The following is a 19064-nucleotide window of genomic DNA, read 5'->3' as shown; positions in this document are numbered from 1 at the left end:
GACAAAACGACGAACATCTCAGACAAAAATACGAACATTTTAGACAAAAGTACGAACATTTTAGAAGTACAAATATATTCAACAAAAGTACGAACATTTTTCACAAAAGTACGAATAATAATCAACGAAAGTGCAAATTTTTTTACAAAAATACGAACATATTCAATAAAAATACAAACATATTCAACAAAACGACGAATACCGTTAGCATGGTGTCCATTGTCATGGAGTTAATAAACAAATATAATTTAAAATCACAGTGTTCCATTTTGCCTCGATTGTTCTGTTCAAACCTTAGCCTGAATTTGAATTACCTTGGAATAAATGAGATAACAAAAGTTGTCTTAGTGTATAACATTCAGCATGTAAACAAAGAATTTTGCTGCTAAATGTGAAGCGAAGTAAATATGTTTTCCTGCAATCAACAGAGATAGATGGTGAATATTGAAAGCTCTATCAACCTACTGTATTCATTGTTTTTTTTCCAATCAACTTGCCAATTCCCAATTACTTTAGTAAAGCAGTAGCTAGAGCTAGCTAACAAGACAGTAAAACAACAAGCAAGTTAACTAACTACTAACACTCTAACTACTACTAGCTAAATAATGTTCTTTTCCTTCCCGTAGCTAAATATAGATATGTAGGAACAGATATTAAAATATTTACACAGGTTAAAAACTTCAGCTACGTAAAAAATATTTACAGATAACTTTATTCTGACCCACCCCCCTTTAAATTAATTTTGGAGAAATTTGAATTTTTGTCGATTGAATATATACTTTGGCTGTGTAAAAATGAATGCAAAAACTTTGCAGAAATGTGTGCAGAAAGTTTAAATTTCATGGAAGACATTTTCACAATTCACCAGCTTTAGTTTGATTTTGTAGATTTTAATTTTACGAAATAGAAAATTAATTTGCCTTAAATTACAAAAGTATATTTCTATTCTTGATTCAATACATTATCTTCTGCAAAAAGCACTATTTTTAGGAACATAATTTGCAAAAATATATTCTGCAAAATTTTCTGGTCACTAAATTTCTTTCTTTACAGTACACAATAAATTTAGTTACTACTTAAAATCTCACTCTAGTGTAAAGCAAACTATTTTAAAAATTCAATTCAAATTACACTTTTAGAGATTATGTGTGCATATATCTTTTTAATTTAGAAGAAATGGATACTCCGGCTGATAAATTGGTACCACATCATATTACCAGGGCAACGCTACCTCCTTTAAATTTGAAAAGTAGGTTAAAAAAACTTAGAGATCAGAAGTATAAAGCACACGAGAATATCTCAGATGAAGAGTATGTCATAAGTAGGCATAGCCATGTCTCACCTGACAATCCGAATGACTTTGATATGACAACAAACATAAACAGACCTGCTGCTCGCATAGAATTTCATGAAAACAGTGATAATGAATTTGATAATGAAACTAACAAAGAAGACTTTGATAAAAATAAATATACAAACAATAACTATAATGAAGGAATAAGTTACATGGATGACACAGATAGTCAATATGAACATGATTACTCTAATATTAATAATAAGCATTCCTGTAGTTCTCATGACAATGATTTACGAGGTTTGGAATCAAGATTTATAGCTCATAATGATAAAAATATTGCACAGATGGATGAAAATGGTGAAGACATTGCTGCTCAGGAAACTGATGATGAAAGACCACCTACTCACCTGATAAGACATGAAATGGAAACTAATGACATTGATAAATTATTTTCTCTTAACAAAATAAATTCGAACTCAAATGACAAATCAAAGCCAGACTATCGCGAAATAGCACTTGACATAGCTATGAATGGTAAAAAGGTTAAAAGTAGAAAACGCACTAAGAAATATTGTGATTTTGTGTTAGTTTATGATGCTTTTGATAATGATGTTTTACATGTAACTGAGAGAAAATCTTTTGAGACTTCATTACAAGAAGAAGATATTGACGTTATAAAGACAACTTGTGGGGACAATATATTTGTTGAATTATATGCTAGTTTTGAGCGCTTGTGTAAAGAAGCAGAAAAAATACATTTGCAGATGCCGTTAGAAGGGGTAAAATATTTATTGATAATTTTAGTTTCTCCCTTTGGATAGTATTATCTCTCCCTTTTGCACCAAGAAGTTGAGAAAAATTACCAGTGTGTATTTTTCACAGTTTTTGCTTTTTTTTTTTGCTTATTTCTTTTCAGTTTTACAAGACAATTTTGATACAAAGTACTGTATATTAATATATTTTCCCAAATTAGTCTTTAGTCTGAAAGTTATATGATGATAATTTGTTAATAATTTGAACCGAATAGAAAAGCAAGAAGAATCACTTTTTTTTTTCTTTCAGAAATAATAAATTCTAAATGTGTAATACTCCATGTCATTTTTTTTTAGTTTTTATTGGAGTCCAGTCAAAGAAGAGGAATATTGAAGGACTTTTTCAGATCAATGAAGACAGATAACGAAGGTACTAAACCATCAAAACCATACAAAGTTATATTAAAACTGTTTCAGCAGTCTAATGTCTGATGATCTCAGGTATAGTTTCAAAAATACTTGCCCATATTTTAAAATTTGATTTAAAGTAAATTTTGTAATATTTTTTAGTTGATATGGTCAGTGCACCATTTTGTTTCTCATCCAAGCAAATATTCCAAGGCATTGAGAATACAAAAACGTTTTTTCGGTCAGCACACCGAGCTATGCTGGTAAGTTTATCATTGATATCTTTTTTGTGAATTTGGAAATCTATCTTACGACTTTAATTTAGTATATAAAAAAAAACATTATGTCTAATGTTTCATTACAAATTTCATTACAATGGATATTTGATTTTGTTCTTTTTTCACAATTGCTACAGTGGTTATGTGGTTGGCATTACTAATTTTAAGGGATGTCCTCTGTCAATTGCTTCTGTTTTAGCTGACTAATTAGAAAACACTGTTATAAGTGGGGATTATACCCATGATCTCTCAGAGGTAAAAGGAAATCCTCCACCACTACCCTTCTTTCTAAGAGTATATATGTAACGGATATAACTCCAATGCAACACAATTTAGCAAGTTTTTTCCTTTCTTTTCTTTTCAACCACAGACTACCAAAAGATGTTTTGATTCTGAACGGCTTTTTTATGAGCACTGGAAATGTTGTCCGTAGACTTCAATAAACATATTAAAAAAATTCTGGTGGTGTTTTTTATTTAGGATTTTTAAAATTTATGTCTAAGCATTAATTGGAGAAAAAAATACTATATAATTTTTTTTAGGTACGCCATATACTTGAAAATAAGAAACTGTCGTCGTCAAAGAAAGAGAATGCACCAAATACATTCAGCAAGACAGGTGAAAACAAGTTTGTTTAAAACCATTATATAGGTTGAAATATAAAAGTTACAATTTGTTTAAAATCGCGAGAAATAAATTTTTAGCTTAAACTAATTCAGCATGAATGATTCAACTGTTTTACCACTATGCTTGCTTTTGAAATAGATCAACAAACTAATCATTTTGTTGATCTATTTGTAATCCATTTGAAATATATTTTTGTTTCAACAAAGTTACACAGGATTGAACTTAATTAAATTTCCAACTCAGGACAACTTTCATATTTTTTTGTAAGCAGTGCCCATTAAGACAATTTAAACAGCTTGCATGATACCCTGTTTATTGAAACTTTATTTCAATTTATTAGCAATCTTAATTTCAATTTTGACAAAGTTTATACGTTTTGTTTTATTCATACCGAAGTGAAACTGACATGCATGCCCAGTCATCCATATGGTCAACATTTATTTATTGTACAAGTGAGGCTTCAATGTAAATGCAGCCTTAGATGTCCTTGCAGGGTTTTCATTTCTTGTGGAAAAAATCTAAACGTTTTAAAAAATATTATACGTAACTTATAAAAATTATTATACCTTAGGACTTAGTGCATTGCTCCATTCTGGATCTTACAAACAAGCTTTTATACTTCATGATCAGTCAGAATATGATCAAGCCTTTCCTCTTAAAAAATCCATAAAATCAACGTACAACATGAGTGCGACCTCCATTGATCCTAGAAAAAATCTTCATAATACATGGTTAAATTGTTTCAAATTTCAACCATTGTGGAAAGTTCGGAATTATTTTGGAGAAAAAATTGGATTATACTTTGCTTGGTGTGGTAAGATATTATTAAGTTCACATTGCTTATCTTTTGAGGTTTTATTTAGACCACTTTCTATGTTGTATAATGTATTAATTTTGCATTGAGAACTGTAGGTAAAAAATGTAAACAGAAGACCACGGAAGTCAAATAAATCCATTTAAAAATCGAAATATTCGCCTGCAATTTGTGAAAATTTTTAGAAAATAGAGAAATTAATTTCGGTGCCTTTTAGATCTGCGCATGTACAAAAATTCTGCAAACTTTGTGAATATTAACAAATATATAACAACGTATTTTTAGGTGTTCTTATCACAACATTGTGGGTACCTGTTTTACTAGGTTTGGTTGTTTTCGTTTTTGGAATTATCTCAGCGTAAGTGTTTTTTTATAGATATCTTCATTTTGCTAATAACATAAATAATTGTTTTCTAATCTAATTATTTTTTGTGTAATTTTATTGTAAAAAGTTTTAAAGAAGTGTAGTCCACAAATTTAAATTTTTGTAAAAAATATTTTAATTCGCAAATTTTAAGTTTTGAGAAGTTTTTCCCTTTACTTTTGTACTATCAAAATTTTCTATTTTCTTAGTTTTCCATCAAAAAATAAAGTATCTTCTGTATCTTCAATCATGACATGGATGTCAGCGGCTTTTGATAATGACGCAACACCCTATTTTGCATTACTCGTCTGTCTTTGGGGTAGGGCACTAGATTGTTCATCGTTAAAAAGTTATTGTTGCCCATAGCAAATTATTTTCAAAATTAAATTGTGCAGTAACCTAATATTAAGTGGCACTTCTTAATAATTATAGGAACTATATTTCTTGAAATTTGGAAAAGAAAAAATGCTGAGTTAGCATATAAATGGGATGTTGATACGTTCGAAGAACAGGTAATGAGATAATATAAGGAAAATTTTATGTAAGCGAAACATCATAAAGTATATGTGACTATCTTAGAAGAAAAATATGCAATTTTTTATAGGAACCTAACCGACCACAGTTTTATGGAACAAAGTTAGTTAAAGTATGAGTTATATTGCAATATTATATTTTATATATCTTCAACCAACATGGTGACAAAAAATATGATTTTTTTTTCTTAAGAATCCTGTCACTGGTGTATATGAAGAGTATTATCCATTGTGGAGAAAAGTTGTCAAATCGATGGGTTCAGTGGGAGTCATTTTGTTCATGGTAAACTCTCACTTTTCTGACAATTCATCAGGTTTCACATAATTTAGTATTTTCATTCAGGCCTATCAATAAGAGGAGAGCGATTGCTCTTGTTCATGCAAAGGCTCGCCAAATTCTGAGAAATGAGAAACTAGCTGAGCAATTAACTAATCCCCCAATTCCCCCAAAAATTTGTCTGGCTGAGCAATATCAGTTCATCTCACATGGAAATCAATGTTATCTTTCTTATTATTTGCAGTAAAAAATTAACCAATATATATAAAAAAAGATAAGATAAAATAGATAAGAAAGATATTGTAATAAAATATCCATTTATAAACATTTTTTATTTATTGAGGTTGCTAGCCCAGTCTAAATTATTGTAACCTTGGGCGAGTGATTTATTGTTTGGGTGTTATTTTCTTATTGATAGGCTTCATATCATATTCTCTCATTTTTATTTAATTTAGGTGGGTCTTGTTTTGACAAGTGTTGTGTCAGTTATCGTGTACAAAGTCGTTTCACGTGTTGATTGGTTTGCATCTGAATCAAGAGGAGAATTTATGTCCTCAATTACATCTTCTGTTTTGAATTCTGTTTCCATTTTGATACTTGGCAAAATTTACAAAACTTTGGCTTATAAACTAACTGATTGGGGTAAGTTTATTTCCTACAATGTAGTTGGATATTTAGATATCTCAGTATTGTAAATTTAGGTAACAGAAATTTATTTTTAAATAATTAATCTATTTGGATATTTTTTGAAATATTAGAACCAGATATATTAATTCAATAAAACATTGAGAAAAATCATCTTCTTTTGTTCTGTGAAAATGATAAGTTCTTTCGTACAAAACATGAAACCCTCTTTTATGCAAAACTAATTTTAATTACCAGGCTACCATAATTCTCTTTATTTTGTACAAAGATTCACAAAGTTATCCTTTTTCACATGTTTGCGCAAAAATATTTTGCGCGGATACCATTTTAAAATAGAAGGCGCGAAACCATAAAACGTCAGCTTAAAAATGATTTTTTGGAGCATAGAATCTTTGGAGGCGATATATACTGGGAAGGTATCTTTCTGTAAATCATTTTTATTTGTTTACAGAGAATCATCAAACACGGACGAAATATGAAGATGCTCTCATCCTGAAATTATTTGGATTTCAATTTATCAACTCGTATGCGTCTTTGTTTTATATTGCATTCTTTAGAGAGGTAAGTTTTATTATTTAGTAGTCTTTGTTAACCAAGTAATAACACAGTCTTCTCTGATGCTTATTAATTTTCGTGCGAATGTATTTCACGCGAAGCTGATGTAGCGTCGGAACATCACGGCAAATCACTGCTTCTTTAAGTTTATTGAAGGTCCCCTGCTAAGAAAAAGCGAACGCGCTACTAAAATTATGAGAGTTTAAGTTAAACCTAGTAAGCATTTTTCGCGCGAACTAAACAATAAATTCGCGAAAATTATCTGCGTAAAGGTTAATCTACATAATATATATTTCCGCAGACTCATAGAATTAAGTCATCGAAATCTTTTTGAAATAGAAACTTATACGTTTTTTTTATAAGAAACATGTTTATAAGAAACTTACATGTAGAATCTTCAAAAATTAAGAAACTTTTACTACTACATTCTATGTCTATTTCTGACATAAGAATCTTGTTTCTAACTAATTCTTACAATTAATTGAAGAAGATGTTACAATCATCACTAGGACGAAACTTTGAAACGAAAAATGCTTTATTTTTTTATTTTAAAACCAACTAGTCCAAAGATTTAAGAAACTTTTAGAACTAGCTATTTATTTGATATAGGAAACTCTTATTTTACCGGGAAAATTAAGAAACTAAATAAGATATTTTTGGAACTAAAAACATGCAATTTCAGCCTACAAAAAAGAAACTTTTAGAACTAGGCCCTTCGACAGGTTTTTTATAAAAAAACATGTATCTTTTGTCCCTTAGTTTTTACAGGACCAGCATAGCTTTTTTAGCCAAATAATTCCTTATACACTCTGACCAAAATTTTAATAAAACATGACTTTGAAATTTATACACCAACTTAGTCCAACTCACAATAGCAACATAACATAGCCTGGCTATTTTTTAATTTAGAGGACATCTACTGGTGTTTTCAAGTTAGGTTCAAATTATTCTGATAACTGCGGGGAAGATAATGACTGTATGTCTTTACTGTCAATTCAAGTTGCTGTTTTAATGATCACAAAGCCGATGCCAAAGTTGTTTTCCGACATCATTTTACCGTAAGGATGGATTTAATATTATTATTGCATTTCAACCCCACCCTTGGATTAACACCAAAGAAACCTTTTATTTACCCCGGACTTTTTAAATTGATTTTCTAGAACGTTCATTCGAAAAAAAACCAACTCGATATTTCGAACTTTATACGGAACTAAAAAAGGAGAACATATTTTTAAAAATAAGAACTTACTTGATGCAAAAAGTTCTATTCCTATTACCGCGGATTTTTTTTATTCTTCTAACTTAGATTTCAAAGAAATACCCCTAAAAGACGAGACCAAAATTTATTCCCCATTCAATTACTTCCCGTAGAAACTACCATATTGGACATAACATAAAACTTGACAGAACTGATATGCTCATTCGCTTTATATATATTTAGCCCTACGGTTAATGTCACTTATTTTAGTATATGGTGTAGGCTAAGGTTTTGGTAACAATCTTTGTTTTCCTCCAAATAATACCACCCGTGTTTATCATCCAAATTACAAGGCCAGAGCTTGAATATATGTGCATTTTAAGGTGTCCACTTGTATATATGTATGACCACGAGGCATGTGTCGTCAAGTTTCAAATTTTTTCTTTACAGGGTATTTACTCGTGTTGCAAAGAAGATTTTATGTTGTTGGAAATCAAAAAACAAAGTGGACACATCTGAAAATCATCTTCCACGTGATCATAGTAATGCTGATGAAGAGTATGAAAAATATTTGCACGCTGAATACCGAAAACCCGAATTGGGAAACTTTACGCTTTCCGAATACACGGAAAAAGGTGAGCTAAATAAGTATTTTATAGTGTGCATTTGAATAGTCAAACTCAGCTTAACTGATGTTAAAAAGCTTCTACCTTATCCAGATAAATTTCGTAGACACAATCTACAATATTAAACCACGGTAAAAATGTTTTAAAAATGTTTAGCCGCGAAATAAAAATACAATCCCTGCATTTTTTTCTCTTTTTGTCTACTTTGTGTGGGAGATAATTTTATTTTCCGATAATTTTTTGAACTTTTTTTAATGCTCATTTAACCTTAGCTATTTTTACATCCAAATTTTTATTTCTTTAGTTTTACAGTACGGATATTTAATGGTAAGTTATTACTTCAAAGAATTTATTCTATTTATAGTTACATTTTTTACCTAAATTTACATGTTGTTACATTGTTAATATGAAGATATTCCATTAATATTTTTCTCCTTAAGCTGTTCGCTGCAGCATTTCCATTGGCTCCTTTGATCGCTCTTTTAACCAATATAATCGATCTGCGTGTGGACGCTAGAAGGATGCTATGGTTTAACCGAAGACCAGTTCCACAACGAGCACAGGACATCGGTGAGATATAAACCATTTGCTTTCTCTTTCATTCTTATGACGAAAGAGTCATATATCGAATGCATGCGTTGTTATAGCATATACTAAAGGTGAAGCTAAAAAATTACAACGATATCTATAGACGTGATTACAATTCGGTGACTCCACATCTTAATGATGCAAAAACATTTCATATGGATCAGTATTTATAAAAAATAAATTTAATTAGCTATAAAATCAAATAAAATCATGAGAATTTATTCACAGTAGTCAACAAACCAATCAGAATGGAAAATCACGTGATGTGACTCACCACAGAACGATATTCGTTCATCTCTTTCTCCATCGCCTCTAATTTTCTTCTTAAGTTTTCTTCTCTCATGCGGAACTCTTGTTCCTGACATTTCTTCTCATTGGTAGCGTTATAAAGTTCAGTTTCCTTTTTGCTTAACTCTCTCACTAATTCTTCTTCCCTTTCTATGAATTTTTCTTTATCCTTTTGTTTTTCTACATTTCTTGTTTGTAATTCGGATAGTTTTCTTTCCAGCTGCTTCACTTCAGCCTTCTAGAAAAAAGAAACACCTTGAAAATGCGTCACGACAATGAAAAATTTACAGTGAAACACATTTATTATAAGACACAATAAATAAAGATCCTGTACACACATACCATCTTTTGCTTCAATTTCTGCATCATACTCGAATAAATCTCCTGAACGGACTTCAAAAATTGATCTTCATTGTCTAAATTTCCGCGTTCCACAAAATGTTTATTAACAATAGTGGAATCGTGCACCGCTATTGATGATAACGATGATAAAGATTTCAGTTGGTTGTTTTTTGAAGCACGGTGTTCACTGTCACTGAACACACTGCGTTTACTACCTGTAACAGCTGATCGTTTTCTTCTTCGTTGCATGTCAGAGTGACTTCTTCGTATGTTTCTTTTCACAGGTAGTAATCTCATACAACCTTCTTCTTCATCACTAGAGTACAATTTGTGTGTTTTTGGTTTCTTTCTGCTTTGGAGAGAAAATAATCTGTTATCTAAACTTTTTAATGACGATGCTGGCCCTATCACATTACTGTGCTGAGACGATATGGAAGAGTTTCTTCGCAGGACTGGTTTTAAAGAAGTGATAGAGTGCCGTGGTGTGCCCAGGTAAAATCCATTTCTTGGCGATGTTAAGAAGTTGTAGGTTGGCGTCGCGGCATCTAAGTCATCCTTTGTGTTGTGATCAATGTCGTCTATCGATATCTGGGTCGACACCTTCTCATCCTCTCCCACATGGTTTGTTGTAAAGTAGGTCTCCGAAATCTCGGAATCAGGCCTTGTGATCTTTAACTCGATCTCGCTATCAGATGAAGACGAAGTCGTATCGTTTCGTGGACCGTTGTTAAATTTTGAGCCGAGTAACAAACGTTTGCGTCCATGTTTTGCGAGTATTTTCTGAGCGTCAGGATAATCTCTGATGGAGGTCATGACGTCATCTTTGCTTAAAACGAACAGTTCAATATATCCACATGAACGTACGTCAGCTGTGCGCCTACAAATACAAAGGTTAATGAAAATTAAATACAAGTACGTTCTCCGTGATAGATTAAAAAAAATATATATTTATTAATACCGATTTTGTCCGGCACTCAAGCTAAGCAAACCAATCTCTCCGAAAAAATCACCGGGTTGGAGTACTTTTAGCACTCTTCCGCTGTCGCTAAAATAAAATGTCTACAATTTTAAAATACTTTCCTGCAGTATGTATTATATTTTAGTGCTATTTGAACAGTCTAACAATACTATCACGTACCTTACAACCTCTGCAATGCCATCACTTATAACATACATCTCTCTTGCTATCTCTCCCTTGCGCACGATGAAATCACCAGGTGTAAAAATGTGGAGTTTCATTTTTAGCACCAAATCATGTAAGAACTCAGGTTGGCACTTTTGAAGAAACGAGACCTGTAATGAAATACAAAGAGTTTTGTTTTGTTGCTTCGGTAACCGGTTTAATAATTGCATGCATGGGTATGGTTAGTTGGTTTTGGGGTGTACCTTTCTAAGTGTTTCTAGATGCACATGCAACGCCAATTCTGTTTTCATTTTATCGGGCAACATGGTTACTTCATTGATGTCGTCTCCACCGTTGAAACGTCCCCTAGGAATATATTCATGTACAATGTGCTATTGCTATTATTACACCTGTGATTGAGAGCTTTATGCTCTTTGAGAGACGTGAACGAACCCAGTTACTAGACATCGGTAAAAATGTTTGTAAAAAGCGAATAAATTTTCTTAATGACCTAAAAATTTGTACCATCTCTTAAAACCGGCTGTTTTTTTAACCTTTGTGCTGTTAAATTTTTAATAACAACAATCATTTTTGACTAACGAAACTCTCACATTTTTAATAACCTTCAGAGAGTTATTAAAAGTGTTTTTAATAAATACTTTTAGATCGGAATTCTTACGGTAATTTGCGTTCCCTTCTTATCAGTATTTTAACCGTTACGTGGGTAAGCACCAAATTTTGTGCTGTTGTCTAAATTTTTACCAACATTTCTAACCCATATTTCGTGGCGCGTGGCCTAGTGGTTATGGAGTTCGCTTCGTAATCACAAGGTCGCTGGTTCGGGCCACAGCGCCTGCATGTTTAGCAAGTATCTTTACCATAGCTACGGGTCAACCAATGGCATTTGAGGGAAATTGGGTTAGTCATGCCGGTGTATACCTAGTGTATACATTCAGAACACAGGAATCACATCGTTTTCACGTTGAGGTGGATATAGTAATAATAATAGTAATAATATTTTTTCTTGACTTGTACACTGGAAACCTGAATTAGAAATTTCTTGCTCACCTTGAATAGGTGTAATCATACCATAGTCTTACTCGTTTTTGAAGATGACTTGGTACGTTGTGACCTTTCATATATTGCATCGTGTTGTCCTACGATACAAAAAAAAGATTAAGCATGTTGTGTTTACATGACTTGCTTCAGCAGATAATAATAGTCTTCTTACTCTCTGCTTTTCAAATTCCATTCTACTCGCATTCATGTTTTGTATTACATTGCCAGCTTGGCCTAGAATAACAAGAGGGAAGTAAATTCTCTGCATACATGGAATAAAAAGTTGTGGTTATTGTAAAATTTTGTACGTCTTACCAACTATAGTCGCAAATATAAAGATTCCCGTGATGTAGCATATGATCATGTACAAACATCTGAAAAAAAATTATTTGCTAAAATTTTCCTTTTCTTTAAAAAAAACATAATTCCATAACTATTTTTAAATGGCTTAACATCAAGTACATCAAGTATAAAAACCAAAAGGGGAATAGGTTAACAACACACTTACTCAATGGTTGTTTGTGGAGCTGTGCTCTCTCCAATGGTTGTGAGGACCACTGTCGACCAGTACATGCTTTTAATATACCTGTGGGTGAGAACTTTATGCTCTCCTACTAAGCGTGGATAAACCCAATTGTTAGACCCAAATCCTTCGTACTTGGAAATAATAAAGAAGAAACAGGAATTCCAGTGCATCAATAAAAACATGATGTGCAGCCAAAATACACCACGAAGTAAGTTCGGAACGTTTGTCATTGACTCGACTATCTTCTTCGCCTGAAAAATCCTACAGAACTTGATTAACCTCGGCAATCGGAAGATCGGATTCACTGAGTAAAATATATACAAAATGTCCAACGGAAGCAAGCTTAAAATGTCTAGGAAAAACTTGCTGGATTTACAATATTTTATCATCACTCTTTTAACGTTTTCGACGTATATACCGTTTTCTAAAAATGATATCCTGGACGCAATCAAGATATCTACCAAGTAAATAAAATCGGCTGTGTAATCGAGACAAAACCATAACACTGGATAAACAGTTTGAGCTTCTGGAAAAGCAATTCGAAATATTATTACCCAAGCATTGTAATGAATGGCCATTATAACGACCCAAGACCATGCGTATATGAAGGTACTGTAGGGCTCGAAAAGCACTTGAAATAAACGACAACCTCTTCTTTCTTGAAAGAAATCTCCACAATTTGAAACGTTTGTCTTGGACTCGTGTAATTCTGAATAAAGTTCTCTGAGTTCGGTAGAACTGACATGCGAGAAAACATCGTTTAAATGTGTCGTATCTTTTCTTCTTGTGTCAAAACTTGCTCCCGAACATCGTCTGTCTCTAGTGCTGAATTTTTCCAAGAAATTGCTTTTCTGTTCGACTGACATTGCTCTGCTTCTTCGCTTACTGACATTCAACGCGTCGCCAACTGCTAATAGGTTTTTGATTTTATGTGTTGCCATACTCCATCTTTTTTGACTGTCGTTTCTCCAATCATTACGACCTAACCAATTAGAAGAGAAACAATCAGAGTGGCTTTCTCGTATTGGCTGAACCCATATATTTTTCTCATTTAGTCTATCTAATTGAGAAGGGAGTGACTCTGAGTAGTCCGCGTGCAAATGCGTCTTTCTCAAACTTTGATTAGACAGACAATTAGACGCTTTCTCGTCGCTCTTCGTAATCGTGAGAGAGACAAGAGGTAATACTTCAGAGGTTTGCATGTTGAAGATTTTCCTTCCTTCGCTTTCTTGTTCCTCTATATCCGACGAAATGAGAAAAAAATCAATTTCATAGATTCACAAAATCAAAATATGCAGATGATTTTGCAGAAGTTTTAATATCATTATATCTTGTTTAATTATTGATTTTCAATTTAATTTTTTAATTATAGTACTTACTTAAGCACAGCGGAGGAGTTTAAACTGTACACCCTGCGGAGTATAAAGAATTTACATCGTTTCTCAAATGCGCTAAAAGATCGTGGTTTGTGTGAAGCTCCGCCACTTACTTTCCGCTCCACCTCAATGTTTTTTTCGCTATGCTTTTATGCACAAACTAACTAACTATACAGTATTCTCCTACATTAAAAAGGCGTGGTCAAGTTTTCACTTAGTTTTATTACTCAAAAGAAATGAGAGGATCAAAGGCGGAGATCCACATTTGCGTGACTTCCAAAATGTATATTATATACTAGCTATATTGATATATGAAAAAAATTAACTGATTTACTCATCAAAATTGTTTGGAATGATATTCAGCTGGAAATTCACAAATACATTCTTCACATCTTCATATATTCATATATTCACAACATTAATTCAGTCACGCCCTTTTGTAGCTGATTCTTACTGTCCTTCTCCAAAATATGAAAATGTTGACGAATAATTTAGTGGTAGGACACAAACTAAGATCGTTCTGATTAATTATTCACATCTTTTTTCTTTAAACTATAACATACCTTTGAGTGTCCCTTTCCATTACTTCAATTATTTTCTTATATCAAATTTCCATAGAAAAAGAATCATATAAAAAACATTTATCTAATCTTCTAACTGATTAACTGTCTTTTTTGAACAATTCTATTGGGAACTCTTTTCTGTTCTTTTTCTGCAGCATCTGGTTTTGGTGAATAGATGGCGGACTTGTGCTATATAAGCAGGGCATTAAGACTTACATCTCAATACTTTCTTTCGAAATACTTTAACAATACCATTCTTTCTTTTTCGTTTTCTCTTATCATGCGTCTTCTTATTTTCAAACAAACTTGCGAGATAAAAAAAAAAATTCCCTAAAAACATTAAATATGGTAATATTTTTTTCATATTTTTATATATATAGCTATATTACGTAAAATAATTAATTTTTACAATTTTTAAATTGATGTTTTCTTTAGCTTTCTTTAGTGTTAGTCTTTAGTTTTTACTCTTTTCTAAGCCTGCATGTCGTCATCTCTTGTAAAAAAAGCACGAAACTTTCAGATAAAAATAATCAAAAGCGCGAAAAATTGGCGATTTGTAATCGCGAAGTATGTTTTCTTATTTATCCCACAGTGAAACAAGTGTGAAACAAGTGTGTTGTCCAAATTATAAAAAATACGTGTAATCACAAATATTTTACTGTGTTATCAGAATGGATAAAAGTTGCGATTATTTTTTTCCATTTTTTTCTCTGAATTAACCGCGCTAATATTTTATAGCTCGTCTATGGCAGCTGTAACAAAATCTTTGACGATTTCGAGCGACAAAATACATACAAACAATATGGTTATAGAAAAAACAAAACTTACATGTCTTTTTCTCCTTACCTTCGTCCATTGAATGTTTTATTTCTTTTTCCTTTTTTGCTTGTAATATTTATATATTTGGCACCACTCTGTTCTTTTTGTTCGATGTCCAAAACTCTTTTATACGTTGTACGTGTATAAATGTTTTTTTTCCACTCCGTTTCTTGTGATGCAAACTATTTCGTTCTACACTGTTTGATATATGTCGGAACGAAATACGAAGTCGATAAAACGTACAAATGGCGCATTTATGCGCTTATAAACAGCATGGAATATAAGTACAACTTCTGTTCCAAAATTACGCATAGCGTGGTCCGAATCCAAAAGGTTATGTTTAGTTATTTATGATAATTTATGCATTTGCAAAGGTCAGCTGGGTGTAATTCTTCGGTTTTAGAATTTCTTTTGCATAGCTAAATAACTTTCGTTTAGGGATGTGGTACACCATTTTAACATTTCTTAACTATACTGGAATGATCACCAACGCCTTGATACTTGGCTTAACATCAAGATTTGGTCGCGATTTTAAAACATCCACCATAGAACACGTTGTTCCATCCAACATGACTTTACTCGATATCCCAGTCAATTCAACATTGTCTCACTTACCTCTATTTAACTTAACAACATACACCATGGCAACAATACCTGTGGTTGTGACAACTTACAATAACCTGTGGATTGTTGTTATATTTGAGGTTTGCATGTTTTATATTTACAGTAATGAATCGGTGAAATCATCTTATATCTCTGGTCGGGAATGTTAAAATTTATGCGAACAGGGTTTCAACATCGACTCAGTATCATCAAATCGGCCCAGATGTGAAAAGTGTGATTATTCTGCCACCTTTTTTTAAAAAAAATTGGACAAGGACATATTTTTGCAAATAGGTCGTTTTCAGTTTTTAAAAAAATAGCCAAAAATCGCAAAAATGAGTCCTTGAGCAAATTAATCCACTTAAAGTAAAACTTTTTTGAGGGAGAAATTGGCGCAATACTAAGTTTTCTTGCAATAAAGTGTAATCTGTTATTTTGCTTGAAATATTTGCCAGAGTGTTTTCAAACGATTGGGTTTTGTCTCTGGGTTTATTTTTTAACGAGATTTTTTATGATAAAATATAAGGTTTAACAACATCCGAAATTATAGTTGCTACCCTGTGAAAAATCAACCGGAACTTCCGTCGAATTTACCTTTTTGTGTACGTTCTTAGCGTGAAGTATTGACTTTCTCTGGGAAAGGAGGAAAATCACGAACTAGGGATAGGGTGATTTTTTTAGTCCCTTGTTACAACCTATCCCTGATTTGACTCTTTTTAGTGTGCCTGAAATTTCTAACCCTAACCCTAACCGAGGTATACCTTATAATTTTCGCCCCGAAAAATTTTGTTATTGCGCAAGGGTTATTATGCGCAAAACGTTTCTTTCTAGACCCCTGAATTTTACACTTTTTCCTGTTATTTGCGGGGGAATTTAAAATCGCGCAAAATATAATACGCGAAATATTTTCATCTTGCTATCGCGCAAAAAATATATATATGAGGTATAATATTTTTTTCTACTATTTCCAAAAAGTTATTCATCACTTAAATATTATTTTTTTTTTTATATAAAAACTAGTATTTTTACATATTTTTACTTCCATACTTAAAAAACTTTCTCCTCCCCCCTTTACAAAATGTCAGCAGTTATTTAAATATTTGTTTTTTATTGTGGTGTTTTCGTAGGTTTGTCATTGTTTTTTGCCTAAACAAACTAAAAACCATATTTAGCTTCGTAACCAGTTTTTTTTCTAATAAAAAGAGCCGTGGGGAAGAGATTGATTAAATTTATCCTGTTTTTGCTCATTCAACCTTAATATTTGTGTTAAAGATTTTATATTTTTTATATTTTCGCTTAGAATGTTGTGTTGGCTGTCAAATTTTTACTGTCTTACGTCATTCCTGATGTACCCGAATCCGTCTCTAAAGCGCAAAAACAAGTAAGTCTTCGCGCTCATACGTGGTCTGTTTTTTCTTTCCAAAGGCGTGGTTATGTGATATTTTCTTCTTTGCAGGAGAAGATTCAACTCGAATTGTTACTCAGCCGCTCTGGTTTAAAACGAGGGCCTGGTAAAAGTATCAGAGTAAGGTCAGCAAGTTTACGCGATGAAGTGGATTCATACCTTCACAACGAGGGAAAAGGCACAGCAAAGGAGTGCGTACGAACTAAACGAATAAAAAGATAGTTAAAATAAATGTAAATATAGGTCTTTATTAGAATAAATCGATATAATTTATACAGGAGGGTTTCAACAATTTGGAGAATGATAAAATTTGCTGAATAATGCAAACATATCGCTTGTCTGTAATTCCTTCCCTGTCAAACAACGTGTCGTGTTACTAAACCGTTTCAGGTGTTTGTTCATAAAATTAGCGTTTGCATTTCCTGCAGTATCTTGCATTTATTGGTCGTTATTGACGACAAATTTTTAAATGTTTCTTTTATGCAGACTAAATTTTTTATAGAGTTGTTTTTATCCCAGTGTAATCATTGTGTTATGACATATTGTAAACCTGTATTTATACTATCTCTTATTTATTGTAAAGTTGAATCTACACTGTGTATTTATAAAGCATAACTTTGTACAAAAATTTTATGATAGTCGATGGTGATATTTTTGCTGAAATCGTTCTGAAGGTAGCTACTACATTTTACCAACCTAATACCCATGCTTTCAAGAATAAATTGGGCATTCATGCTTCATAAGTTCTAGCAGAGTTATATGTGTTCTTGCTCTGTCGCATGACCTGTCGAATCATCTAAATTGTGTTCATTAATTAAGTGTTCGCCTTTCTTTTTCCTTCCAAAAAAAAGTGCCAAATTCTCCCTGCTTTTACCCAGGGTCCATCGTGCGTAAAAACCGGAAGTATCGTTTACCGTCGAGCGAAGTCGAATTAATATCCACATACTGTTGAAAACTACACCAAGTAGTAACCATAGTGATATGATAAGTGATGTCGATTGTGTCAATAACTTGCCGCGCAAATTGAAAATAAGATTTGGAATCGTTGCTGGTAGACAGAACAAAATGAATGAAAAAACAAGACCAGAAAACAAAGAGAATGTTTTTCGGGGATTTTGTACAACGCGAACTCTCCTCGGTTTGCTTGTGTGGACAGAGAAATTTGTTGGGCAAACAATTTCTGAGTCTTCGTGTCGCTCCAAAGCTTTTTGTTTAAATAATGACGTTTCTATGGTGATAATAAAATTCAAGATGGTGAGAACTCCACTGATAAACAAACCAACATAAAAGGCGGAATAAGTGACGGCTGTACCAGATGTTAAACACAAAAGAGTAATGAGTATTGAACAAACCCATATAATAAGAATCAACAGCCCAATATTCGTTTTTGATCGTGTAAATTGAAGAAACGTATTTCCATAACTAAACGAAAACACACGTTGAAATGTGATCCCCATGATGTGAAGAAGACTTGTTGCCATGATCCACAACGTACCCAAATCCTTCATTGTGTAAAACAGAGATTTTGATTTCCCAGCAGTAGTTAAAATCGTAGCTGAAGTCATACCAAATATTAGAGCCGCCAGAGCTTGTGCGATCACAAAACTTAGTAAAGTTATTGTCACGATACCAAATCCATTCGCTCGAAAATATCGCCTAAACTTCAACGCAAGCAAAATATCGATAACTACGATAACGAGGATTAAAACTCCCGTAAACCACGTAAATAAAGTTAAAGATTGCTCCATCTTCTTTCAAAAAGTTTCGTTCTATTTTTGTTGATATATGTTCACGTATCGTAAATAAACTTTCCTTGAAAGAAAACCACTTGAAAATAATGTTTTTTTATAACATCGTCATACAGTAGCGGCAAATACAGATTATAGATGTCAAGGGTTCTTATAAAAAGGACGTAATGATTCCTACGAAATTATCCGGTGTGAAACGTGTGAATTTTTTCATTCAGTGAGAATATTTATGATGCTATGATAGATCTTC

General features: G+C 32.5%; 2 protein-coding genes across 8 annotated transcripts; one reads left to right on the top strand and one right to left on the bottom strand.

The window, feature by feature from the left end:
* The first annotated feature begins 335 nt into the window (after positions 1 to 335).
* On the top strand, positions 336 to 17590 carry LOC130654521 (anoctamin-7-like). 3 transcript variants are annotated; one of them, XM_057457124.1, is made up of 20 exons: positions 336 to 437; positions 1172 to 2076; positions 2407 to 2479; positions 2620 to 2720; positions 3278 to 3353; positions 3934 to 4176; positions 4462 to 4534; positions 4750 to 4859; positions 4973 to 5052; positions 5145 to 5186; positions 5267 to 5356; positions 5806 to 5992; positions 6447 to 6556; positions 7460 to 7608; positions 8199 to 8383; positions 8679 to 8701; positions 8815 to 8944; positions 15497 to 15762; positions 16962 to 17042; positions 17118 to 17590. In XM_057457124.1, the coding sequence occupies exons 2-20, from the start codon at positions 1177 to 1179 to the stop codon at positions 17286 to 17288; spliced, it is 3090 nt and encodes a 1029-aa protein (XP_057313107.1). In that variant the 5' UTR covers positions 336 to 437; positions 1172 to 1176; the 3' UTR covers positions 17289 to 17590. The 3 variants fall into 3 exon arrangements, with proteins under 3 accessions (XP_057313107.1, XP_057313108.1, XP_057313109.1); XM_057457125.1 differs by having other exon boundaries at positions 403 to 466; XM_057457126.1 differs by having other exon boundaries at positions 419 to 437; positions 1175 to 2076.
* On the bottom strand, positions 8650 to 15020 carry LOC130654522 (cyclic nucleotide-gated cation channel alpha-3-like). 5 transcript variants are annotated; one of them, XM_057457131.1, is made up of 10 exons: positions 14240 to 15020; positions 12283 to 13282; positions 12090 to 12148; positions 11947 to 12008; positions 11784 to 11872; positions 10979 to 11081; positions 10731 to 10885; positions 10551 to 10637; positions 9593 to 10469; positions 8650 to 9488 (listed from the first exon to the last, which is right to left on the bottom strand). In XM_057457131.1, the coding sequence occupies exons 2-10, from the start codon at positions 13239 to 13241 to the stop codon at positions 9219 to 9221; spliced, it is 2661 nt and encodes an 886-aa protein (XP_057313114.1). In that variant the 5' UTR covers positions 13242 to 13282; positions 14240 to 15020; the 3' UTR covers positions 8650 to 9218. The 5 variants fall into 5 exon arrangements, with proteins under 5 accessions (XP_057313114.1, XP_057313113.1, XP_057313112.1 ...); XM_057457130.1 differs by lacking the exon at positions 14240 to 15020 and adding an exon at positions 14011 to 14229; XM_057457129.1 differs by lacking the exon at positions 14240 to 15020 and having other exon boundaries at positions 8650 to 9039; positions 9237 to 9488; positions 12283 to 13988.
* Positions 17591 to 19064: the final 1474 nt, after the last annotated feature.

Source organism: Hydractinia symbiolongicarpus, chromosome 8 (genome assembly GCF_029227915.1).
Source record: "Hydractinia symbiolongicarpus strain clone_291-10 chromosome 8, HSymV2.1, whole genome shotgun sequence".
In the NCBI taxonomy this organism is placed as follows: Eukaryota; Metazoa; Cnidaria; class Hydrozoa; order Anthoathecata; family Hydractiniidae; genus Hydractinia; species Hydractinia symbiolongicarpus.
Note: the sequence above shows the minus strand (reverse complement) of the source record. Positions and strands in the feature narration are given on the sequence as shown.

What these genes read in the sequence shown, in the direction of transcription:
- LOC130654521 (XM_057457124.1), top strand. Translation starts at nt 1,177, where the DNA reads ATGGATACTCCGGCTGATAAATTGGTACCACATCATATTACCAGGGCA. An exon ending in ATGGAACAAAGTTAGTTAAA is followed by an intron (nt 5,187 to 5,266) that starts GTATGAGTTATA and finishes TTTTTTCTTAAG; the next exon opens with AATCCTGTCACTGGTGTATA. An exon ending in TTTTCCGACATCATTTTACC is followed by an intron (nt 7,609 to 8,198) that starts GTAAGGATGGAT and finishes TTTTCTTTACAG; the next exon opens with GGTATTTACTCGTGTTGCAA.
- LOC130654522 (XM_057457127.1), bottom strand. Translation starts at nt 13,502, where the DNA reads ATGCAAACCTCTGAAGTATTACCTCTTGTCTCTCTCACGATTACGAAG. An exon ending in TGGAATTTGAAAAGCAGAGA is followed by an intron (nt 11,873 to 11,946) that starts GTAAGAAGACTA and finishes TTTGTATCGTAG; the next exon opens with GACAACACGATGCAATATAT. An exon ending in TATGATTACACCTATTCAAG is followed by an intron (nt 11,082 to 11,783) that starts GTGAGCAAGAAA and finishes ATATATTCCTAG; the next exon opens with GGGACGTTTCAACGGTGGAG.